Source organism: Quercus lobata, chromosome 9 (genome assembly GCF_001633185.2).
Source record: "Quercus lobata isolate SW786 chromosome 9, ValleyOak3.0 Primary Assembly, whole genome shotgun sequence".
Taxonomy (NCBI): Eukaryota; Viridiplantae; Streptophyta; class Magnoliopsida; order Fagales; family Fagaceae; genus Quercus; species Quercus lobata.
In genome coordinates, this window is record NC_044912.1 from 1,815,729 (window position 1) to 1,841,685 (window position 25,957).

A 25,957-nucleotide genomic window follows, 5' to 3' on the forward strand; every position below is an offset into this window, starting at 1 on the left:
CCTCCTCCCCCAACAAAAACAACAACAACAGTACACACTAATTCAAGATTTATGAGATCTACTATGAAAAAATAAAAATAAAAGCTTAATTCTGTTAACAGATTTAAAAGCTTAGACCTAATGCTAAAGATGGCATAAAGGTGGGCTTTTTTTAGGTAATTTCCTTTATATATATATATTTTACAATTTGATATTATTATTATTATTGTTATTATTATTTCTCTAATTTGATATGTCATATATTATGGTTTTAGATGAATCAGATCCCGCTTGGCCATTTCGCAACCTTGGGCGAGGACCGTTTAATGATTATTGGTTTTTATAGATCGATGCCCATTGAAAGATATGAAGCCCTTTTGATTGTTGGGTGTGGGTTGGGGGGCTAATGTTTGTTTATACTTTATACATACATGCTTAGAAAATCTCTTTTATTTCTTTTTTTGCTAGATGATAGAAATTGAACCAAAACGAATGTTGTGTAACACAAATGACTTTATTGCTATGTTGAGAAATTCGTGTTATATTCAAATATTTTTCATCTTTCGGAAAAAATGTCGGCCATGTTGAAAAAAGGTAAATACGTACACACGGTTTTGGTAAATAATGTACTCTTGCTTTGTCAAAACTCACGGGCATTGCAAATGATTACCAAATGCTTAATTTGATGAAAAAGAGAGAGAGAGAAGACTCTCATATCTTCCATACGATTGTCAAACACTCCATGCACATGAGCATCTGCACATATATAGGCAGCTATAAGCCTATAATAGATATGAGATGAGAAGATAAAAGAATAAGACTCTCATATCTCCTATGGTCATGCTAACGAGTGTCCTTAGGGCACTGGTTAAGAATTCAGTTAAAGAAAGTTTTGACATCACTTTTATGGGAAATGAAAAAAGTTGTCAAAATATTAATTGTTTTTTTTTCTTTTCCCATAAAAACTTTCTTTAACTGAATTCTTAACGTAGCATTTCCCATAAATAAATACGAGAATTGTACAAATTTGAACACTTCACATTTTCTCTCACAAAAAGTTTTTATTTACAACCCAACAAGACCGCTATTCCTATTTTTCATTACATTCTTTCTAATGTATCTGATATACATATACAACTGTTCTGTTGCTATATGGCCAGGTCTAGCAACCTATATTCCTACTTTCCTTCTTTGATATATGTAGATGGACATTATGCATGTTGTGTTTGTGTCTGCACCATTTGAGGCCACTTGCCATGATTAACAATTAACTGCTTGTAACAAAATTTAGAAGATCGATCACCATAACAGTTATGTCGTCCATGCTGCCTCGGCTAGAAGACATATCTACAAGCTTTTTGCAGGACATGAGCAAATTCTTCTCTCTCAAAACCACATCAACCGCCTCCTGGTCATTTACCTGATTGACACAATTCAAATGCATATATCAGAATACTCTTTTAAGGCCAAAATGCATGTAATTCACTGAGAAGCAAAGATGGACTTATTAACAAATTAATGTTCATATAAAATTGTTTTAGTTTTCTCTAATACTTCTGATTTTTTTTTTTTTGGGTTTAAAATTCGATAAAAGAGGCACAATTCCTGCCTCGGTTCACGTTGTTATGCCAGATAGTCATATGTTTGTCTTGTGTCCCAAATTAGGTTCTCATACAAGAACTATGAAATAGACCCCACATTTTTTTTCCTTTGATCTTATTGTAGGTTCTTGTTTTGATGTACTCTTTTCTATTAATTTTTTTTGCCAACTATACACAAAGGTGTTATACCTTATCCCACAATCCATCCGAAGCCATTATTAAGAACTGGCAATCTGAAGTTAAACGAAGCTTTTTAATCTCTGGTTCGGATATGATCCATTCTTTCAAATGCATGTCCCCGATGGCTCGAGAAACTGCAAGCAACCCCTGAGCCCTCCAAATTCCATTTTGGCAATGCACAAAACCACCCTGCAATATGTTATAAGTTATTTCAATACTCTTTGACTTAAAGATAGATAGAGAGAATAGTATTAAGTTCTACATACAAGGAAATGGAACAACTTGACTTACGGTGTTTTCAATTCGAAGACGCTCATCTTCCCTAGTAAGACGATGGTCATTTGTCAATGCTTTAGCTACTCCTTTTCTACTCAAAACTACTCTACAATCACCAACATTTGCTACATGTAACTCTCCATCCTTCAATAGCACACTAGATGTACAAGCGCCACTACTTACACCCTGCAAGTAAAAGTTCATTTTAGTATACAATATACAATGCGAAAGCTAACTAGTTTATAGAGAATTCATAAACAATCTTAATTAATGCTAGGTTGTTGTTGTTGTTAGTAAACAATATGCCTTCTATTATGTTAATGTGTGGTGTTTAAGATTTTATAAACTAAATTAGGAGAATGGATTAATTTATACTTTCAAATTAAGATATACAGATACGGACACGGGTACAGATATAAGTATGGGTACGATATGCGGGCATAACAATTTTTGAAAAATTATAATATGATATACGGTAGATCAGATACCATTATGACACGAGTACAACACAAATACGACACTCCAAATAAAGTATCCATACATTCTAGCTATCAAATGCTCTATGTAACAATGTGTCGCCATTTAATTCTTGAGAAAAGGTTTGATCATTCCTGATATAATTAAGTGCATGCCACAAACTAGTGTGCACTTCAATACTATCACATATGCTCTAAGACTCTTTATTTTTTGAAAGGGAAGGGTGAATCTCTTCAATCATTTGAAAAAAACAAAGATGTAAGCAAATATATATTCCAATTTGGAATGTGTAATGTCGACAACCATGCATGAATCTTATGATTTATAAGACAAAGTCAAATTATTTAGTAGTTTTTTATTTTAAGAGAATTTATTTATTTTTTTTAGTTTATGAAGGCATATATAGGGTAGAAACATTCAAATGTACATGCGATTATAATATATGTGAAAGTCCATTTCAACTACCTGGCAAAGAAAATCCTTGTCTGTGACCATGTAGCCACTACGAATAGCCTGCTCTAACCGACCTTCTTCTCCTCCAACACATTCCAGAGCTTTTGTAATGTTCCTTCCTAAATTTTCTGCAACAAAATCTGTCGCAGCTTGACCTCCATGGCCATCGATCACAGCAAAAAATGCCTGGTGATAACAAATATATATATCTATGAGTGTCATTCAACTTTTTCCTTTCATTACAAAATAGCTAGGACAAGTCCAAAAAACAAACTGCCTTATAAAATAAATGAAGTTGGATATAACCAAAAAAAAAAAAAAAAAAAATTAACTCATATATTCATCAGGAAGAAATTGATGATAGCAAATTTGGAATTATTGATATGAGCATATATACACGAATTAAAATTAGAATATTTTTTACTACCCAAAAAAAAAAGTAAACACAAATTATATATTTTCTTTTGATTAATTTGTGAGACATTATAAAGATCATCATTCATAGTTTTTAAATGGGAACTTTGTGCAGGCCTTTATTAAGATCTAGTATGAACAAATACCATCAAAATCAGAGAGAGAAAATATAAGAACATATAATATATACGTTGCCTACCTGCTTGGGATCTCCAAGAATATCAACCATAACCCCATACCCATCTTCCATAACCTTTCTTCTACCTTTCTTGCTTGCCAAAACGAAATCTCTTCCTTCAACCTCAAATTCCTTATGCTCCAACTTCCTACACATTTCACCAAATTCCGACACCGCGCTATGTTCTGGCACAACCAGCATAGCCGGCCTCTTTCGCAACTTGAGAAGGCCTTGCTGATTATCCCTTCCCAACTTCACCATTCCTAAAGAATCCGAGCCTTGAATAATATCGTTCACCAAAAAACCACCACCCTTTATATTCTCTATAATGCTGCAATTTTGATCATATTCATGCATGCCCTTTTGAAGCACTTTATGATGCATTTTTTCTTGCATGATTTCCTCTTCATGCCATGCTGTATCACCCATCAAAATACCACATGTTTCATGTGCCTTTTCAACGTAAAAATTTGCTGCGTCCACTACTTCACCGCCCATACAGTCTTGCGGCGTAATAGTACTCTTATTTTCCTGGCATGTAACACAAGAAGGAGGTTTCTCTCGAGGACTTTCCTCATCATGAAGGAAAGCCTTGCCTTTTGAACTCTCGGGATTCAAATTTTCAAAGACTAAAGATGACCCTACATTGGGACCGACAAAGAGATTGCTGACCAAGGAAAGAGTAGGCGTAAGGGTTAGAGACATGAGATTAATGTACTTTTTCAGGTCTTGAAGAAAGTATAGAACAAGAAAGATAATATAGGAACCCCAATGAAATTCTTGTAAATCTTTCATATGTACGTGTAAAACTTTGTGTGCTAAAGTGATAACTTTTTTGTGTGGATGAAGAAGAGTCGGAGATGATATATATGTATTTGTCGAAGAAGTGGCTTTGTTTTCACACAATTATTTGAGGTGAAGAGGTCCTCATATGAGGGCAAAATAGATGACGATGATACGATTGACGGGTCAAAGGGAAAGACTTTATCCAAACGGTAAGACAAAGACACTGTTTTTATGAGGCTGCAATTTTGGGGTTTTGAAACTTTCAATGCCAAGGAAGTGGTCAGTGGTCACACCCACTTTTTAGTTTTTGTTCTGGAAAAAGTCCAAAATTTTTTTAATTGTAATTTGGTTTTGCTTTTTCATTAGTAAATTCACTAATTTGACTGCGAATCATTGTTGACTTGGTTATCAATCTTGCCAACTTATAAACTTACGCACAAAGCCAAAATAAATAAACAAATATATAAATAAATAAAATATGTAAATTGATGAATAGTCAATCATTAAAAAAAAAATAGTGCTACAACATCAATTGCATTTTTTTATTATCACGCCTGTTTGCATGATTTTTATAATAAAATCAAATTTTTATTTAATATTCTATTTATTAATTAAGTGATTTTTTATAGGATTTTCAAAGAATAAAATAAAACAGTCCATATATATGAAGAAAAATACTGACAACCACATTGAATTTATAGATTTACGAATATGTAACAATTAATTAATATTACAGTTTACCAAAAACAAAATTAATTAATATTATTAACAGTTTTTAGTTTTTATTCTTTGGAAAAGAATATTAGTATATTTTAACTTGTACAAGACCTATATCTTAATCACAAAGAAAAAGTTTGTGAACACGTTAGCATTCATTCTGTGTGCAAAAGAACAAATTGCTCATTCATTGTCACTGTATTTTTACATCAACAGGGAAACAATTAAACCTTTTACTCTGAATAGAATTTCTTCCAAAACACGTCACTTAATTCAGTCAATATAATTAATAATAATCCATTAATTGTCGATCACTTTTTATCAGTTTGCAATGGGAGACAACGAAAGATACAACTAATTAATTAATCTGATTATAATAGCCAAAGTGGTTGATAAGGCCTGCAATAATGTCGGTGTATGCACAGTTGAACTAGCAACAATGTGCATAGTTACACTAAGTCACTAACGTACTAATTAGGTTATATAATTAACACAAAAAACGACAAGTCTTAAATCAGTGGGTTCTAAAAGCTTCCTCTTCATTGAATGTTACTACAAATTTTAATTTGTATCCATGCTTGAATATTTCATGATTGACTGTGATCAAAGTTTTTTTTTTTTTCCCTAATTGATTGTAATAAGAGAATTTGATATGGTAAAGGGTTGTGTGTGTGTGTTTTTTTTTGGGATAACAACAAGAATATAAATATATAATATACATATTAGTCTAATAAACCAAAAAGTAGAGGACAGTGTTTTTTTTGGGATAACAACAAGAATATAAATATATAATATACATATTAGTCTAATAAACCAAAAAGTAGAGGACAAATAATACGTATATATGATACAACAGAGTTATACAAACGTAAGATACGGATTTGAATCATATTCGTTTTAAAGTCATGATTTAAAGTTGTTTTTGTTTTTGTTTGATATTAATTGTTTCGGAAAAGGTTGAATTGAAAACAGGTGATCCTATTTCGAAGCCTTGAAAAGTGTTTGGACTAATGCTAAGAATATAATCAATCCATATTGAAGCTGAGTAGGCCAAAGCCAGCCTTGTCTGGATTTGGTTCCACCTAATATGGGCTAAGATTGGACAAAACAATTAGCCAAGGCCTGGCTTTCAGCGGGGTCCAAAATAGAGAAAAGAATCAGTGGAAGCCACACATGTTTCACATGTCTGTTAAAGCCTGAATTCGGTGGTCCAATATTCATCAAATCCAAACAAATTGTTTTCTGATTTGGAAACCACCACAATTCAGATGTGACCACAGAATTGAGCATCTTTATTTATTTCTCCTTTTTTTTTTTTTTTTTTTTTTTTTTTTTGTGAGTCCTAAGTAAAGTAAATGAGTAATTGAAGTATACTAAATTATACTTTTTGACACTTAAAGTAGGAATGACAATAGATGTTAGCCAGTCGTATTTGTGCAATGGCACAAAATTGTATTGTCTTGAAGTAGGTTGACTCATCCGCAAAAATTGTAATGTCTTGAAGAACATCAAGTTAAACTTAAAAAAAAAAAAAAAAAATTCAAATCTACTAAAAATTACACATTTTGATTTATTAAACAAGTTAAAAACGTGTCATGAGTCATGTCAAACATGCTTCTGATGTTGCAATGTTTGGGTTTGTTTTCATTTTGGTTATCTATTTTCCAAATTTTCATCTTAACTTTTATGCTTGACATTGTTTTCATATTTGTAACGTAATTCATTTTTCGTTAGTAATTTAACTTCCAAGTACCTTTCATGTTTACATTTCATGTAAATACCAACTCTAAAAAGCTGCAGAATATAAGAATTTTATTATTGTAAATAGAAAAACATATTTTGAATGGTTACGTTACTAAAACAGATGGGCAATATGAAAAATATGGAAACAAAATCAAGCACGAGGTATCAAAATGAAAATTTACAACGTAAATAGTTAAAATGAAAACAATCCTAAACTTTAAGAATAAAATGCCATTGAAATTTTTGAATGGAATTGAAATATTAGACTAATTATGTAAAATATAATTTTTTTTTTTTATAAAAGAGAAAATTTTTATTAGAATAAGCAACCAAGGACATAGGCTGATCGAATTCAACCCATTATGATCACATCCAAAATGTCAATCGATGGACTTAGAAATAAAAATAAAATCAATTGTCCATAAATTATAATTATTTATTGATAATAGGTTTGAAAATTGAAATTGCTAAAGGAAGAGCCAAATTTATTATTTTTATTAATAATTTGATAGAATTAGAATCCGGTTGGCTTGGATTCAAAAGGTCAGTCTCAAACCGAGGTCCGACCCTGCACACAACAACTCAACCCCTTAATATTATTTATTTACACTGTGATTCACTGATTCCATTCTTTTTTTTGTTTGCTTAATACACTGTGCCTCCATTCGATGACCCAAAATAGGCACTGTATCATAGTCTACTATATATAACCAAAGGCTGCCAAACATTTCACAAAGCTGCCAAACAAAACTTAACTCTCTTCTCTCTCTCTCTCTCTCTCTCTCTCTAAGCTTCGGCGGCGCAGCCATGGCTTCTCTCTCAGCAGCGATCTCACACTCTTCTTCGCACGTCGCATTGGCTCACAACACGAAGCCGAAGAAGATCCGCCAATCGCAATGCCGCACTCTTCCTCTTCCTCACCGGTCACCTATTTGCCGGTACACTTCACTTTTCCTTCATTATTATTATTATTATTTTTTTCCGTTTGTTTCTCGAGAAAGTTGAAGGAATCAGTATATAAATCTGTCTTTGTTTTTTTCTCACTCCTCTGTTTCTTTTGGCTTGAATTTCTGGCTTTCTTAGTGCTGAATTGAGCTAAGATCTAATGTTTCTGTGATACTTTCATTTTCCCGCATTTTCTCACTAACCGAACGGTATTGAAGTTGTTTTAGGTTGTTGTTGGGTTCGTTGTGATTCCATGAAGCTTCATTTCACTTCAATTTTCCTTCATTATTATTTTCTGTCCGTTTGTTTGTTTCGCGAGAAATTTGAAAAAATTGGAATCAACATATGAATCTGTATCCGTTTTCTCAGTACCTTTTGGCATTAGTTGAATTTCTGGATTTTTTATTGCTGACTGCTGAGCTAAGTTTTTGTGTTTCTGTTTTAGTTTCATTTTCCAGCATTTTCTCACTAATCAAACAGTGTTCAAGCTGTTGTTATTGTTTTTAGTTCGTTGTGATTCCATGAAACAGATTTTCACACTATACAAAGTAGTTGTAGCTTTTTTATTAATCATAAAAATTATGTTAATAAAATTAAAATTGTAAAGGCTTTGGGAAATCATCAACATATAAATTCGTGTTCGTTTTCCTTTCGGCATTGGTTGAATTTCTGGCTTTCTTAGTGCTAACAGCTGAGTTAAGATCTTAGGTTTCTGTTTTAATTTCATTTTCCCGCATTTTCTCACCAACCAAACAGTATTGAAGTTGTTGTAGTTTGTCGTTAGTTGTGATTCCAAGAGGCTTCATTTCACTTCACTTGTCCTTCACTATTTTTCTGTTTGTTTCTTGAGAAAGTTGGAATAATTGGAACCGACATGTAAATTCATTTTCGGTTTCTTAGTTAACTTTGGCATTAGTTGAATTTCTGGCCTTCTTAGTGATGAGCTGAGCTAAGATCTTATGTTTCTGTGTTGGTTTCATTTTCCCGCATTTTCTCACTAACCAAATGGTATTGAAGTTGTTTTAGGTTGTTATTATTGCTTTTAGTTTGTTGTGATTCCATGAGGCACATTTTGATACTATGCAAAGTAGCTGTAGCTTTTTTAGTTTTAAATTTATTTATTTTTATTAATCATAGAAATGGCTTAATAATATTAAAGTTGTGAAGGATTGGAGAAATTATTAGCTGCATTAGGAATTTTCAGAATGCTTAATATGTTTTGGAGCCATATAGTAGCAGGAACTAGGAAAGGTTACTTTACTTGAATTTGTTGTGACATAGAAATGGTTTGATAAAATTAAGAGTGCAAAGGCTTTGAGAAATTATTTGTTGGATTATGAATTTTCAGAATGATTAGTGTTTTTGGGAACCATACAATAGCAAGAAAGGTTATTTACTTGAATTTGTTGTGAAATGTTATGGCTCTCATTGTTATGTTATTTATTTATCTATTTATAAAGTACTTTTAATAAATTTTTTATTTTCAGATTGGGTTTTGTATCCCAGGGGGGCAGTAAAGAGGCATCAAATACCCGTGTATTTACTTCAGTTAAAGGTTTATCTTCTACCCTCTATTCTTGCAATACGTTTGAATTCATGCTTAAAATCTTGTAGAACTTAGTTGAAAAGTGCTGTCTATTTATATATTCATCTCAATTCACTGGTAGATGTATTACTGGATGAATCTGCGGAAAAGGTTCAGCTTCCCAAAGGTGACACATGGTCAGTTCATAAATTTGGAGGCACATGTGTGGGAAGTGCCGAAAGAATGAAGAGTGTTGGGAATATAATTCTGAATGATGATTCAGAAAGGAAGTTGGTGGTTGTCTCTGCAATGTCGAAGGTCACAGATATGATGTATGACCTCATTAATAGAGCTCAATCACGGGATGAATCGTATATATCTGCACTGGATGCTGTTTTAGAGAAGCATAGATCGACCGCACTTGATCTACTAGATGGGGATGATCTTGGTAGTTTCTTGTCACAGTTGCATCATGATGTCAATAACCTTAAAGCGATGCTTCGGGCAATATACATAGGTATCGAACTTTTTTCTTTCTCTCTCTCTCTCTCTCTATATATATATGTGTGTGTGAATGAATGTAATTGTGGGGGACTAACCTTTGTCCTTTTAATATCTCACTATATTTCAAACAAAAGCCTGATATTGTTCCTTTTGGCTTAAAGATCAGAACCCTAACCGGTTTCTTAACCACTTATATGCAACTGCATCTGGCATGTTGTAATTCTTTACGTTACTTTGTGTCTATTTTCATGAAGTAGTCTCATTTCAATAAAATTATTTTTACCTATCAAAAAACTGCATCTGGCATGTTAACATCTTGATTTGGTGGCTGTCTAATCCTTGTTCTATCACTGTAAAGTTTCATAGAAGTGACGAGCAATAATCAGATAGTTCATGTTTATAAATGTCTAATATGCTTGACATGATGTGTGTTAGCCAGGGAAAATATATTTCCTCTATTTTCATTGTTTCTCTTTTCAAGCAAGTTTGATTTCTATCTCTGTTATATATTTGGAATCATTAAGTGCACAAAAGGGTAAACCAAAAATATCTTTTAGGGCTTTTGCGGGTTCAAAAATCTTGTTTAGTGCATGAGTTAATTACCTAGCAGTTTAAAAAAAAAAAAAGCCCTCTAGTATGTTAGTAGTTTCTAGTTGATATTTTAATCAAATAATTTATTTATTTCTTTTAAAATTGTTACAATATAGTCGCCAAGAGCCTTGTAGGCTAATAGCTCAACTGGCATCTCCTAGTGTTTTCAATGGAGATGTCCATGCTTCAAATCCCCTACCCTCAACTATCAAATCATCAAAAATTGTTACAATTTAGCCCTATTCTTGACAGGAGTGCAATTGAGGTTACAAAGTTTTCCCAGGTGGCATGTTTTCTATGTCATGGCACACTCATCAGTTGGTGGGTCATGCTCATCAATTGACGTGGCTTTAGATGGAGACTACCATGGCAATAATTGCTTGATAATGTTCTTTTGCTGAAATTTTAGCTGCTTGTGAACGATACCTTCTTATATGTCATTTTGCTGATTTCATTTACTCATCTGCATGCAAACTTGTACCATACTTTTATTGATTTCTAGCTCATTTTCATTAAGCTTCTAAATTAGGGATTCTACATATGATATTGAATCAAATGCTTTGTGTCTTGCAGCTGGTCATGCAACAGAATCTTTTACAGATTTTGTTGTTGGACACGGAGAGCTATGGTCTGCTCAAATGTTATCGGCGGTTGTTAGAAAGGTACAGTGATTGTTGAGTCATTATTTAAAGTGTCTACTAAATCAGAATGTAACTTTCCCAATTATCTTATTTACAATTGTAGTATGGTGCATTTAAAAAAAAAAAAAAAAAAATTCTCTTGCAGAATGGGATCGATTGCAAATGGATGGATACAAGGGAAGTCCTTATTGTAAATCCTACTAGTGCCGATCAAGTTGATCCTGATTACCTAGAATCAGAAAAAAGACTTGAAAATTGGTATTCCAAGAATCCATCTCAGATAATCATAGCAACTGGTTTTATTGCTAGCACACCGCAAAATATTCCTACTACCTTGAAGAGAGATGGAAGTGACTTCTCTGCAGCTATCATGGGTGCGCTATGCAGGGCCGGTCAAGTCACAATCTGGACAGATGTTGATGGTGTCTACAGCGCAGATCCCAGAAAAGGTTTGTACTGGTTCTTACGTGATGCTTTTCTGCTAAAAGTCATATTATGAATTGCATATATTCTTGGATTTGTAGTTGAAAAATTTATTGATTTTCATAACAATATATAAGGGATCTACCTCTACGTATGTTGTCTGCAAAATCATTCTAATAACCAGAAGATCCCTTTCTTGAATGTTCTAAGACAACGTTAATGTGGGTTTGATTCAACTAAGGATTATATCTTCTACAGTTAACGAGGCAGTGATTCTCAGGACACTTTCTTATCAGGAGGCTTGGGAAATGGTGAGCTTGACCATGCGTCTCTCTAAATGTTATTGAGGATTTCTATTTATAAAAAAAATGTTATCGTGGATTGCTAAATGCACTGTTTTAACATGAACTTTAAAAATTTGCAGTCATACTTTGGGGCAAATGTGTTACACCCCCGCACCATAATCCCAGTGATGCGATATAACATTCCAATTATAATAAGGAATATTTTTAACCTCTCTGCTCCTGGAACGAAGATTTGCCACCCTTTAGTAAGTGACAAAGAAGAAAACCAAACTGTGGAGTCTCTTGTCAAAGGATTTGCAACAATAGACAACTTGGCCCTTGTAAATGTTGAGGGGTGAGCCATGGATTGCAGTGATTGGTACTGCTGTTCTCATTATGTACAAGTGCCTTGAATTTACTCATTCTGAAAAAAAAGGGACAAGGTCTTGTATTTACTTTTTACCTCCATTTATAACATTCCAACTAACTATTCTTATATTTATTGTTGCTAGAACTGGGATGGCTGGTGTTCCAGGCACAGCTCATGCTATTTTTGGTGCTGTAAAAGATGTGGGAGCCAATGTTATTATGATATCTCAGGTGCCCTGAGTCTTTTTTTCTTCTCATAAAACCTTCTTGAGTTTATGGTATTTTGAAATGACACAACATTGATGATGGTCTTTAATTGGGTGTGTAGGCTAGTAGTGAACATTCTGTGTGTTTTGCTGTGCCTGAGAAGGAAGTAAAAGCTGTTGCAGAGGCATTAAAGTCTAGATTTCGTCAAGCTTTGGACGCTGGACGTCTATCTCAGGTATGGTCAACTTCATATATTCGTATTCTTGGCCTTACAATAGACTTCATGTATAAAAAAATTTATAATTCACTTGAAACAACTTTATTGTGCTTGTTTGGGCGCATCATGGTTCATTGGATTTTTCCCTGGAAAGTAATTTTTAGTATATTGTTAAGGATTTTCAAGGCTTGGAAGGTTATGTAAACTATTCGTACCTATCATTTTGATTGGATAAGTATATTCCGAATAATCTGATTTATTAGGGACTAATGCTTGCTTCAGACATTCTGATTGAGTTAAGGATAGATCTTTTAGGGAGTGGTAGTTTGAAGACATATTATATGTTTGGCTATTAGTGGTGCTAGTTGGACTGTTGTTTCCTGAAGTTTCCACCTTGGGTCAGTGTCTAAGACAATTTAAACTTGAACATACCTTTCTTTTTCTTTCTGTTCTTTTTTCTGGCTGAGCAAATTCATACTAGCTTGGACCTACTGTAAGATTTGGTACAATTTTGTGCTGTCTTTGTATTATAATTAAAAATTTTGTACAGCTAAAATGATAATAGTTGTTAAGCTTTTTTGGTCTCTTTGATATGATATGAAATGAATGCTTACCTTGTGCAGGTTGCGATCATTCCAAACTGTAGCATTTTGGCAGCTGTAGGCCAGAAAATGGCAAGTACTCCTGGTGTTAGCGCCACTCTTTTCAGTGCACTGGCAAAGGTTAGGGAAATATCTGTATTTGCATAAATCAATATGACAATGGTCTTGATTTAAAATTGTTATTCAATAACTTTGTCATACTTTTAACTTGGGAAGTTTTTTTTTTTTTTTTTGAGAGAGAGAAAACTTGGAAAGTATTTGATTCTATGCGTTAAACAGATTTCTGAAAACTTATTGACAAAATGGACAATGGTTTTGGGCTGTCTTCTTTGTGTGTTCTTGTTTGGTGTTCTCATCTCCATTAGCGACAAGACTTGTTCATCATTTCAATTTTCTTACAATTAAAAGAGACAGCTCAACTCTATATGTATAATTCATTATTGCAGGCAAATATTAATGTTCGTGCTATTGCTCAAGGATGTTCTGAGTTCAATATCACCGTGGTTGTTAAACGAGAAGATTGTATAAAGGCCCTAAAAGCTGTCCACTCTAGATTTTACTTATCAAGAACTACAATAGCAGTGGGCATAATTGGGCCTGGCTTGATTGGCAGTACATTACTAGAGCAACTGAAGGATCAGGTGCTTTTTTTTTTTTTTAGGGGGGGATATATCATCTTGATTCTAGTTATTCCATTTCTCACTTATTTACAATGCATCATTCAATGCCATATATTGGACATGAACAATCACTGTGATTCATTATATATATATATATATATATATATATTTGTTCAATATCACATCCTACAAACATTAAATCAGCTCACATTTATGGTATGATCTCATTGATATAGCTATAATTTTTTATTATTCATATATCATTTTTAACCTCATTGCTTCAACATTAATTAAGTGTCAATTCTTGGCATGATAATGTTTCTGCCTTATTCCACACAACCCCAGCGCCCACACCCCCCCCCCCCCCGGCAGACCCCTTTTTTCCCTCTGTGTTAGGGACAAGTTATATATTGCTGATGTTTATCAAGTGTTTTTGGATTTTAAAAGATAAATTTTCATGCTGTTGAATTGTTGAACCTGAATATGCCATAACGTTTGTGCAGGCAGCAGTCCTTAAGGAAGAATTTAATATTGATCTGCGTGTCATGGGAATCACTGGTTCAAGGACAATGCTTTTGAGTGAATCGTAAGTTAAATCATTCAATGTAAACATGTTATTTTCAACAGCTTGGTATTGTGTAATTAGAAAACTGAATTGGTTGATCAGACAGTGCATTGTGGGCTGTGGCATGGCCCCTTTGCTTCCACTGTTTTGCAAAAAAATATTCCTTTTTTGAGAAGCTCATCCGAAGCAGCTTACGATATGATAAATGATACCTCGTAAGAAATATCTGAACACCTGATGATTCTGCTTGCAAAGACTCCCTGTTCTATAAAAAATAGTCAAATGAAAGAACCCTTCTTTTTGTAGCATTTTAGTTTTTAGTCAATGTGAGCTGAATTACTATGGTGACTCAAACTTGATTGCATCAGTTCTAATTTCTGGATTCATATGTTAGCATTCTTACCCCATAAGTTTCCTTGGTCTTGCTTCCTCTTAAAAGCCTTTGTCCTGTCACCTCAGTTCAATGGCATTGCTCACTACAATGTCCAAAGGAATGGACATTGAAGCTAAACTACACACACACACACACACACACACACACACACGCTGGTGAGTAAATAGTATTAATGTTACTACTAAGAATTTTTGCCCAGAAATTTTTAGGCCTCTCTTCAACTTTCATTAAGTGACTTCCATAACTTGAAGGAATTTTTAGTGGAGATTAACTGAGCTGCTTTTGCTTTGGACTTCCTTACCCTATACATGTTCTAGTTTCTCTGAAATTTTATTTATTTTTTCTTTTTGCATGGACATTGTGTTAGTCCATCAATACATGTATGTTAGCCCATCTATACATATGGATTTATGCATGATGATCACAGATGCCCAATGTTTTCAAAGGCTTGGGTCTGAGAGGTAAAATAGGATATTTAGGTTTTTAAGTGTGAGGCAAAAGGCGTATGCTTCATAAATTTTGATTTTGAAGTATGCCATAACCCATAAAGGCTGATTAACAAAACACACACACACAAACCTATCATTAAGCTTCCTCTGCTATATAGTTAGCTATCATTTGGATCACAAACAGTTTTGTTCTAAGGCTTCTGCTTTACATTATTGAAGCTCTGAAAATAGATATGGTGCATCCAAATGTTTGACATAGAAAACAAAAAGGTAAATCCAAATCTTTTGTTGGAAAACATGTTGCCATAAAATATTGAAACCCTGGATTGACATTATGGGCATCATTGCAGACAGGGGAAGGTGTATCTCATGTTTTTTGTTGCCCAAAGCATTTTATTGGTTTCCTTGAACTTAGTTGACGCAGAATCTGTTGTTGTGAGACATTTATGGGTTTTTATAGCAATTTGCACTGGTGTTCTTTCAAATTAGTCTTTCAGGGCATATTTAGCTTCTCAGCTGTCACTGTCTTCTGATAAACATTTTTCCCCTTATTTTTAAGCGGTCTTTTCTCATGAACCTTGAATCTTTATTGTCTTTGGTTGCAGGGGTATTGACTTATCTAGTTGGAAAGAACTTCAAAAGGAAAAAGGAGAAGCGGCTGATTTACAGAAGTTTGTTCAACATGTGCATGGCAATCATTTTATTCCAAATACTGTCTTGGTAGACTGCACAGCTGACTCTGCTATTGCGAGCCATTATTATGATTGGTTGCGGAAAGGAATTCATGTAATCACCCCCAATAAAAAGGCAAATTCTGGACCACTTGATCAGGTACCTCTGTTACTTTGATGTGATATACTTTGAAGATCAATAGATTCATATGTGCATCAACAATATCAAGCTATGAACTTGCAAATTGTGAGTTGTGTGCTATAACAAATTAGCAGTAAATGCTCTGCAGATGTCCTCATACTTGGTAAATAACCAAATTCAAATGGATTCACAAGGGTAAACCAATGTGACTATGAGAGATTTTTAATACAAGATTAGAGAAAGTGACAATTACTAGAGTAATACATTCTGTATGTTTCCTTATAGTTACTCATATTGGGTATTTTGTGATATCTTTACTGTCCAATTCCAGTACTTGAAGTTGAGAGCTCTTCAACGGCAGTCATATACACATTACTTCTATGAAGCCACTGTTGGAGCTGGTCTTCCAATCATTAGCACTTTAAGAGGTCTCCTCGAAACTGGGGACAAAATATTGCAGATTGAAGGCATCTTCAGGTTCTGTTATGTAGAAACCTTGACGTTTTTTCCTTTTCTTTGTCTTCTGGATTTTTGAGGGTGGGGACTTTGTATGAACAATATTGAGCACTCCCACCCACCCTTCCCCTGGCCAAAGCAAAAAGAAGAAGAGAAAGTGATGCCAAATGGTCCTTTTAAGACAAATTATTTATGTTTACTCCTGTAAATATGATTAACAAAAGAAAAATGGGGAAAAAAACTGTATACAATATACTTATCTTTTCTTTGCTGTTGCAGTGGGACTTGAGTTATGCCTTACAAACTGTGTACCATATACTTATCTTTTATTTGCTGTTGCAGTGGAACTTTGAGTTACATCTTCAACAACTTTATGGGTAAAGTAGCTTTCAGTGAGGTGGTGACTAAAGCAAAAAAAGCTGGTTTTACAGAGCCGGATCCAAGGGATGATCTATCTGGAGCAGATGTTCGTAGAAAGGTATTGTCTTTAATTTGTTGTCATCTACAATTTAAGTGAGAATAGAATGTCATCATATTTTGTATATCACCCACCACTTATTGGTAACTATTAAAAAGTGCATTTTATCTGTACAATATTCCTTGAATATCCATCTGAGAGAAGCCTGACAGGTTGGGGTGTCTAAGAAAAACAATTGTGTGCAATATGGAGCCACTTAGTTTACCTAACAATGTAATTTAAATGCGTCTTTTCTGAGACAAATGGTTAACTTGTGTTGACCTGTGTCTGCTGCTGCTGTTTCTATTTGGTTCCATGAGTGAGCTTGAGCTAGCCAGGTGGCTGGTATTTACCCATTGTATTGGATACAAATTTATGGCAGCTGGCAGGAATAGGCTGGTTCTTGACTACATGTGCTGTTTTTTGATGCATAATAATAATAATATTTAATAAAGCCAACACTTCCGTACTTAGCCCTCAACCGTCTTATTTCTATTCATGTTATTGCTTTTAAATAGAATTACATGAATGAGGCTGATGTCATGTTGCAGGTGATAATCCTTGCTAGGGAGTCTGGTTTAAAGCTGGAACTATCTGATATTCCTGAGAAAAGTCTTGTGCCAGAACCATTAAGAGTAAGAACTAATTTAGTCAATCAGAGGGCAATTTGCTAAGAACACAAACAGCCTTATAATGCGGATGTCAATAATTTGTTGCAGGCTAGTGCTTCAGCTGAGGAATTTATGCAAAAGCTGCCACAATTTGATCAGGAAATGAGTAAGAAACTACAGGATGCGGAGGATGCAGGAGAAGTGAGTATCTCTAGACACTGCAACTAGTTTGAACTATTTGAAAGGGTAGCCTGATGTTATTGCTAAACTAACCAGCTATTTTAAATGATAGACGGTATAATGTATAGATGTAATTAGTCTCTATAATGTTGAATGAATTGGGCTTGTTGAAGCCTCACTTTGGGCACAATGCATTTAATTGTGGTCTAAATCCTGAACAGAAAATAAATAAATAAAATAGAAAGAGCCATCACAATTGTTAGTTTTTGTAATTTACGTGATTCTTTTATTTTTATTTTGCCATTCATATTGATGGTGCGTTTTATGTAATAATAGCATATGCAAGTATGGGTTGGTGAAAATGTACTTGTGCAAAGTGTGATGTAATGAATCCTATAAAAATAAGCCATATTTCTCTAGGTTTACCATGATTACTTTTAATGTGTGAATATTTCTGTTAAGTTAATGAGAGTTCTTTGGACGGGTTTCTAAAGCCATTTTTCTAGCAGACTTAGTTACATACATGGGATGTCTGCTTCATACAGCTTTTAATATTCTTCATTTTATTTTCCAAGTTTTGCTTTCGGTGTTTTCCCCTGTTTCTGATGAACTTGTGATATATTTGAAGGTCTTGAGGTACGTAGGGGTTGTGGATGTGGTTAAGCAGAAAGGCGTAGTGGAACTGCGTCGATACAAGAAAGATCACCCATTTGCACAACTCTCTGGATCAGATAACATTATTGCTTTTACGACAACAAGATATCAAAAGCAGCCTTTGATAGTCCGAGGACCGGGTGCTGGGGCCCAAGTCACAGCCGGTGGAATATTCAGTGACATATTGCGGCTTGCCTCTTACCTTGGTGCACCATCATAGGAACACCACTCACAAGATCTGATCCATTTGCACTGTTTCTTAGCCCTTTCAGGCTGTACTTTTACGCATTTCCTGTTAGGGCCATGTTCTTGTAGTTTATGGCTTTTTTGTATGGTAGCAATCTAGGTTGATCAGTGAAGCGGCTTTGAAACCTGAGGTATAACTGTAGGAAAGCAGTATTGCTATTGGAAAGTAAGTGTAGTTTTAAGAAATAGGTGCGGTGACTACTCTTTTTGGGTTCTAGAGTGTATAATGTATTCATAATTGGAATCCTCACTAGTTTGTTGAGAATTTATAGCTCGGCCCAAAAGTTGGAAATAAAGCTTGATTGTTGTCATTGTCCATGAGAATTTGACAACATGATAAATTGTAATGGATTCAACCATCATGTGCGTTTTCTATAACTTTTGGTCACTTTGGTTGATTTGCAATGCTAATTGAAAAATAAATCTAAATCTATATAGTATTTAAAAGCTAAAACATAATATTTATTATTACTACATTTTTGTTGAGTCACATTAATATAGTATTTTGGTCTACTTTAGTCTAATATGGTTTATTCAATCCATTTTATACTAATTAGACCTTGATTTGTTTTGTAGGTTGCTTTTTAGTTTTTGGATTAAAACTTTATTTTATTTTATTTTCTTAATTTTTGGGTTGAAAAGTCTGAAATTTATTTTATTTGAGCCAAACTCTTTAATTTTGGACTAAAAAATACAAACTAAGCATTAGAAATTAGAGATATAACCTTGAAAGGCAATAAAAATGATAAATATTTAGAGTATTATCTTAAAATATAAGTTTCAATAATATATGCATTATACACTTATTTTTAGAAAGAAAAAAAAATGCTACAATTCTAAACTTATATAATAATTTAAACTTAAAGTGATACGTTACATGTATTTTATGAAATAAGGGTGTACATATTCCATTTATAATAATATTATAATTATGTAATTTTTTTATTAAATTATGTTTTTCATATATATATATATCACTATGTATTATTGTTAAATGCAAAATATATTATATATTCTATTATATAAAACTTATAAAATAGAAAATACTTTTAAATAACAAACTATTTTAACCTACAAATTTTATATTATATTTTTATAAAATAATTATATTACACTTTCACACGCATAGGGATTTTGGCTAGTATACCAATAAAATTTGACCAGCCTGAGCAATTTGAACTGGTACAAACTGGATGCTCATCAAAATGATAATTTTCATAAGCTAATGAAATATAAAGGGAAAAGGCAAAACACAATTGGTAAATCTATAGAATGTGTCATTGCCATAGAATTCCATTAGAAATTGCTACTGGTTAAGTGCACGTTCTTAAGTTTCATCACAGGCACAACTACGCTTACCAAATAATTAGGACACCACAAGTCAGAAGCCCTAAAATAAAGAGAAACTTCAGCACAATCAAATTAATCACATTAAACCATTATAGGACCACATACCTAGAGTTCATTGTTGAAATAAAAAGAAGACCCTGCTCAAATTTTTATTACGATATTCAACAATGCTAGAGCTCCAAATACGAGAGAGAGAGAGAGAGAGAGAGAGAGCTAGCAAAGCTACTGATATAACCAATCATTGTGACTCAAACAGCAATCTTTGATGCTCCTCTACTTGCAATGGTTTTAGTTTAGAAAGATTCTTATGATAGAAATCTCAGTGATCCATTCAAGGTTAAAAAATTATCAACTCAAGTCTGCTTCACAAAACATTTTAAAATTTCATTTAAATCACTTGTTTCTCTGATCTATTGATCTTGGGGCTCATGTAAAAGTTTGGATCTCTGAAAAACCTAGAAATGATTTCTGCCTTGTCAGCTGAAAGATCTGTGTTTTGCAGAATATATTCCTTTGATGCCTTTGCAATTGCCTCAATGGAACCAATAGCTTGATTAAGCTGAAGAGAAATGTCAAAATGACAATGTCTTAAAAACCTCAATGATTAAATCACATGACTAAATCAATGCAAGATATTCTTAGATAATGTCAGGCCCATCATATGCCAGGCTATATTGCAGGAATTAGCCTGACAAAATCCTTTAATAAGCTGTATGGACTTTTATGGGTCATTAACCATAATTTCTTTTACTGACTACTTGATGTGAAATCAAGGTCTCATGGTGGAGATGCTATGTGAATCAATTAAACAGAAAGGTAGGCTTAGTTGTCAAGAGACTGCGTTTAGTTTCTAGAACCAATGTATTTTCAAGTTTCTTAAACAGGATTTGTTCAGATTTGGTTGCCAGTGCTTATGCAAAGCAGATTGCAAGAATATGGGGTAAGGGCCACGTCCACTCCCCACCCATTGGACAATTAATAGATTTATGGTGAAAAATTCCATTATAAATTTCAAACTATTCAGATTTGTCCATAATATAATGAAAAATAATTAGAGTTCAAAACATTTCCAGTATTTGAGACAATTAGCATAGTGTAGTGTATGACAGGACAGATGTATCATGTATGTAACTGTATCATTTTTTTGGGGTCAAAACTGAAAATGTGAACAAATCAACATATTAATTGTTAAGAATTGTAAAACACCTTACATGATCCAATAAGATTACAACTTTGAAGTTCTCACAGAATGATGAATGGATGCAAGTAAGAGGGGGAAAAACAACAGAGTTGAACTAGTTTTGTATAGGGTAGAGAATTACCGCATTTGCATCATGATTTTCTATGCCTGGTATGGATGTAAGCACTCTGAGGAAAACGTCCATTGCCTGCACTGATTGTTTCCTCTTTACAGACAAGAAAAGATAAGCACATATACACAGGTGCATTTTGAAGAAAATAATAATTAATATTGTTAATATTCATACTGAATTTATAAGTGCAAAATTAAAGCATGTAAATAATTCTAATCAACTGACCTCAGCCTTTAATTTTGTTATGACATCCTGTCGTTTGCATACTGCAATTCATATGGTTACTTAGGGAAACTACTTGGAAGAATCCATTGAAGTGATCATTAGAGGATAAGCTCTTACCCCCACGAGAGAGAGCTATCTTGACTATCTTCTCAAAGCCCATTTCTAAGTCTTCTACTGGCACAAATGTTGGCTTACCAAGCTCCATTCCATATCTATCACAAAGTGAGACAACAAGCTCTTTCATATCACTCAAGCATCCAAAAAGTCAATTTGGACATGAGTTTCATATGACTCACTTGAAATAGGAGTGAACAAACAATTCATTTTGTTCCTTGGTTGGGAGGACGACAACAACATAGAGGTGTGCAAATTGCCCCTTCAGTTTCTGGACTCTGCAAAAAATGAATCAGATTAAAAATTGCACCAAGTAAGAGGGTCACTAAAAAACGGCGACAGTTTGGTTACCTGCTGAACACTGGTGAGATGCATTTGCTATCCAAGTTTGTCACAAATATGAATGCCACCGACAAACCCCCACAGTTGAAAATAAAGTCCTTCAAACAAAACCACACAATTGAGTGAAGACCCAGCTTAACATAGAAGACAAGCAATTAAGTAGAATGCACATACTGGGGCAATTGGGACAAAGTTGAGACGGAAAGCATTTGCACTGAGGAAGGAGGAGATAAAATTGATGAAAGACGGGTGTTGATCATCTCTCCAAGTGGTGCTCATCATACAAACCCCACTACCACCTGCAGTAATAAAGCAAAAATCATTGCCTCACACTCCCCCATTTCAAAAACACGTAAGTAAATGCCACCTTAAATGTTTAACGCAGTTCACACTTCACAGTGATCAGCTTCAAATCCCTAGAATCTCTATACATTCATACAACTAAAGATGATGTTTACAACAATAATTGATCCTCCATGAATTGAATCAAAGTTTCTAATATATATATATATACACAGTAATGACATTGAGCTTAAGAAGCCAGCAAATAAGAAGTATCACAATCTCAAACATTCATACATTGACATTGAAATGTTTAAAGCATATCACAGTGATCAGCTTCAAATCCCCAGAATCTCCATACATTCATACATCTAAATATGATATTTACAACAATAATTGATCCTCCATGAATTGAAACGAAATTTCTAATATATATATATATATATAGACACACACAGTAACAACATTGAGCTTAAGAAGTCAGCAAATAAGAAGCATATCACAATCTCAAACATTCATACAATGACATTGAAGTGTTTAAAGCATATATATATCATAGTGATCAGCTTCAAATCCCCAGAATCTCCATACATTCATACATCTAAATATGATATTTACAACAATAATTGATCCTCCATGAATTGAAACGAAATTTCTAATATATATATATATATATATATATATATATAGACACACAGTAATAACATTGAGCTTAAGAAGTCAGCAAATAAGAAGCATATCACGATCTCAAACATTCATACAATGACATTGAAATGTTCAAAGTATATCACAGTGATCAGCTTCAAATCCCCAGAATCTCCATGCATTCATACATCTAAAGATGATATTTACAAAAATAATTGACCCACCATGAATTGAAACGAAGTTTCTAAAATTAATATATATATATATATAGCAACGAAAAATAAATAATTTCCTAGAATGCTTTAGCTATAAAAGGCATTGAAATTTCCAGAAAGGTTAACCACTCCCTAAAAGTGAAAGAATTGTACAAAATTATGTGTGAGAAATTTACTACCATTACAAAAGCCTCTTTAGATTTTGACTTCGCTAAAATTGTAATACTCAAATGATAATTTTCTTTATTACTTTGCTAGAATACACACACACACATTAAAAGTCATTTTATTTCAAGGCAATCATAAAGAAAATTATAATCAAGTTCTGAAAATTTTATACTTTTTTTTTCAGATATTTAAAACTTTTAAAGTGCGAATATTCTGTAAAAAAATAGTTACAGGATCAAAAAGCAACAAATCTCCGTTTGGTTCCTAAGAAATTCAACAAACTAATAAATTACTTGGTAAATTTGTAAAGCACAAATACTACGATTCAAATAAACTTCATCTTCTTCTCATTACGCCAATTTTCTCAGAAACCAAACAAAAGACAATGTCTGTTTGGTAGCTGAGAAAACCTGAAATAGAACGAACTGAAGTTTCAAATTCAAAAAACTATAGCTATTTTGTTCTTTCATTCATATATATATATATATATATATATAGTTTTTTCTGGTTCTAAGGCTTGTGAGGACAAAACCTAAAGCAAATGCAATTAAATTTTATTGGGCTATTATTCATTTATTTATTTACAATTTTCAGATACTGAAATATAATTTTAAGTTTGAATATTCCGCGAAGAATTAGTTACATAATCAAAAAGAAACAAGTCTCCATTTGGTTCCCAAGAAATTGAACAACCTAATAAGTTACTTGGTAAATTTATCAAGCATAATAACTACAATTCAAATAAACTTCATTTTCTTCTCATTATGCCAATTTTCTCAGAAACCAAACGGAAGGTAATGCTCTGATTTTTGAATTCGAAAACCTCTATATAGCTAATATATATATATATATATATATTTTTTTTTTCTGGTTCTAGGTTTTGTGAGGAGAAAAACTAAAACAAATGCAATAAAATTTAAACAAAGGAAAAGAGAAAACGAAGAAATAGTGAAATGTGAGGGAAAGAGAACCAGAGGTTGTGGCTTTGGATGGATTTTGAGCCGTCGGATCTCTGTATCTTGCTTCCAGATTCGCCATTTTTGTGAAGCTCAAGCGAAAATTCTAGAGAGAGAGAGAGAGAGAGAGAGAGAGAAGCGGGAAAATGAGCTTTTTGGTTTGTGCATTCAAATGGTTGTTTAAATACGAATCTTTATGCTTTCATTTTATTTACGGAACTGCCAGATATTTTTGTAACAGTTAATTTGTTTTGGAAGCGATATTATTCCGCCGTAAAAGTGATGAAGTCGTCTCCAAAGACTAAATGCAAATTTGCAATACAATTTTTCCTTTTTCTTCCAAATTTTTTTGACATTATATTATTTTTGAATGCTTTTTTTGCTTTGAAATTATTACTAGTGGCTGTATAACAATATGTAAGCCTTGGAATATGATAATCAATTCTAATTTTTTTTTCCAGCAAATCGTGTTGTCTCATCTTCAACATATTCATCAAAATAAAGGTTTTATTTTCCATTTTAGATGCAATTTTTTTGGATGAATTCATAGCAAATGCAAACAATTTTCTTTATATTTTTTAAAATAACAAATGAGGTCTTTTTATTGATCTATAGCAACGTTGATATGCATGTGTTTATTTGTAATTTTTTACTAACAGATTTGACAACAAATAACATGTAATACAAAATGCCAAATGGTATGGAACATTATTTGTTTATTCATTTTTCTTTTCCTTCTATATATGATTAGTCTAAAATAATTAAAAACAATTTAGAAAAAAATTTAAAACTTGTAAGTAGATAATGGTAGATATGTAAGAAATGTAAGAATACTCAAATGGCATGAATCAGTATTTATTTGTTTCCTTTTTTTTCCCCTTCTGTTATATCTAATAACATTTAGTCTACCACTTTGGTTAGTTCGGTCGATGTTGGTCCAATTTGGTCTAATTCGGTTCATTTCAAATAGCAACTATGCAAATCCTGTGAAAATTAGTGTTTTTATTTTTATTTTTTTTATAATAATTTTTATTATGGAAAAACCTATTTTCTGTCAATTAACCATCGGGCTATCTTTAAGCTCTTGGCTAGAAGGGGAAAATCAACGTAGAGAAACAAGGGATGGCAATTAATATTATGAGATTTTTTTTTGGGTTGAGAATCTTATGAGCAAAACTTTGAATTAGCAGTCAGCACTTAATTGAAAAGCACATAAGTTTTGTCACAGATATTAAAACTTTATTTGCTCTAATCCGTTTTGTCACGGATATTTAAACTTTATAATGGATATATGTAGATTCTTTTTTTTTTTTTTTTTTGGAGAATCGAATCATGAATAAGTAGATTCAAATATTAATTCCAACACAAAAGAGAGCGAAAAAAGATAGGAGATGAATTAGAAATTTAATAAGAATTAAACTATAACCATGCTTCTTTATTTTATCATGTAGTACTAATTTGTAGATGATACATTTAAAAAAAAAAAAAAAATCAAAATTTCATATATTTTTTATTTAATTAAGGCTGTGTTTATTTCGGGTGTAAATAAAATTGAGATAATATTTTACACCCTTGCGTGTGTTTGGATGCATGGGTAAAATAAAGTAAAATTGAAAATAGAAAAGTTTGATTGTAAAATATGCCCATTGATCCATAAAATAGGTTATACATCTATTTTACTTTCAAACAATTTCCAAACTCACACAAGCCAAGAGATAGAGAGAGTTAGTCACGCCAAGCCCATTCCGAGAAGGAAGGAGAGGGTACTGCGGGTGAAGTCCAGAACCTGC

The 25,957-nt window shown here is 33.0% G+C and overlaps 3 protein-coding genes across 3 annotated transcripts; 1 reads left to right on the forward strand and 2 right to left on the reverse strand.

The window, feature by feature from the left end:
• Positions 1-1,001: 1,001 nt before the first annotated feature.
• On the reverse strand, positions 1,002-4,436 carry LOC115960894 (probable protein phosphatase 2C 2). Its single transcript, XM_031079897.1, has 5 exons — positions 3,580-4,436; positions 2,979-3,152; positions 2,052-2,222; positions 1,770-1,949; positions 1,002-1,399 (listed from the first exon to the last, which is right to left on the reverse strand). Exons 1-5 carry the CDS (start codon positions 4,351-4,353, stop codon positions 1,247-1,249), a joined length of 1,452 nt encoding a protein of 483 aa, XP_030935757.1. The 5' UTR covers positions 4,354-4,436; the 3' UTR covers positions 1,002-1,246.
• A 3,070-nt stretch (positions 4,437-7,506) lies between these two features.
• On the forward strand, positions 7,507-18,916 carry LOC115960042 (bifunctional aspartokinase/homoserine dehydrogenase, chloroplastic-like). Its single transcript, XM_031078738.1, has 18 exons — positions 7,507-7,742; positions 9,237-9,304; positions 9,417-9,791; positions 10,943-11,031; positions 11,156-11,459; positions 11,692-11,744; positions 11,858-12,072; positions 12,230-12,317; positions 12,415-12,528; positions 13,134-13,232; positions 13,559-13,753; positions 14,236-14,318; positions 15,746-15,971; positions 16,285-16,430; positions 16,752-16,887; positions 17,418-17,501; positions 17,586-17,678; positions 18,286-18,916. The coding sequence occupies exons 1-18, from the start codon at positions 7,612-7,614 to the stop codon at positions 18,529-18,531; spliced, it is 2,745 nt and encodes a 914-aa protein (XP_030934598.1). The 5' UTR covers positions 7,507-7,611; the 3' UTR covers positions 18,532-18,916.
• A 1,135-nt stretch (positions 18,917-20,051) lies between these two features.
• LOC115960942 (protein PARTING DANCERS-like) lies at positions 20,052-24,304 on the reverse strand. Its single transcript, XM_031079981.1, has 8 exons — positions 24,183-24,304; positions 22,076-22,200; positions 21,911-21,999; positions 21,742-21,837; positions 21,563-21,657; positions 21,446-21,486; positions 21,230-21,313; positions 20,052-20,466 (listed from the first exon to the last, which is right to left on the reverse strand). Exons 1-8 carry the CDS (start codon positions 24,247-24,249, stop codon positions 20,296-20,298), a joined length of 768 nt encoding a protein of 255 aa, XP_030935841.1. The 5' UTR covers positions 24,250-24,304; the 3' UTR covers positions 20,052-20,295.
• Between the last annotated feature and the right edge of the window lie 1,653 nt (positions 24,305-25,957).

Coding starts and splice junctions, on each gene's coding strand:
- LOC115960942 (XM_031079981.1), bottom strand. CDS start 24,249: ATGGCGAATCTGGAAGCAAGATACAGAGATCCGACGGCTCAAAATCCA. Junction 22,201..24,182: donor ATCCAAAGCCACAACCTCTG/GTTCTCTTTCCC, acceptor TTATTACTGCAG/GTGGTAGTGGGGTTTGTATG. Junction 20,467..21,229: donor AAAATCATGATGCAAATGCG/GTAATTCTCTAC, acceptor ATTTCTCTTCAG/CTTAATCAAGCTATTGGTTC.
- LOC115960894 (XM_031079897.1), bottom strand. CDS start 4,353: ATGAAAGATTTACAAGAATTTCATTGGGGTTCCTATATTATCTTTCTT. Junction 3,153..3,579: donor TTCTTGGAGATCCCAAGCAG/GTAGGCAACGTA, acceptor TGTTATCACCAG/GCATTTTTTGCTGTGATCGA. Junction 2,223..2,978: donor ACAAGGATTTTCTTTGCCAG/GTAGTTGAAATG, acceptor TTTTACTTGCAG/GGTGTAAGTAGTGGCGCTTG.
- LOC115960042 (XM_031078738.1), top strand. CDS start 7,612: ATGGCTTCTCTCTCAGCAGCGATCTCACACTCTTCTTCGCACGTCGCA. Junction 9,792..10,942: donor GCTTCGGGCAATATACATAG/GTATCGAACTTT, acceptor TGTGTCTTGCAG/CTGGTCATGCAACAGAATCT. Junction 13,233..13,558: donor TTTTCAGTGCACTGGCAAAG/GTTAGGGAAATA, acceptor TCATTATTGCAG/GCAAATATTAATGTTCGTGC.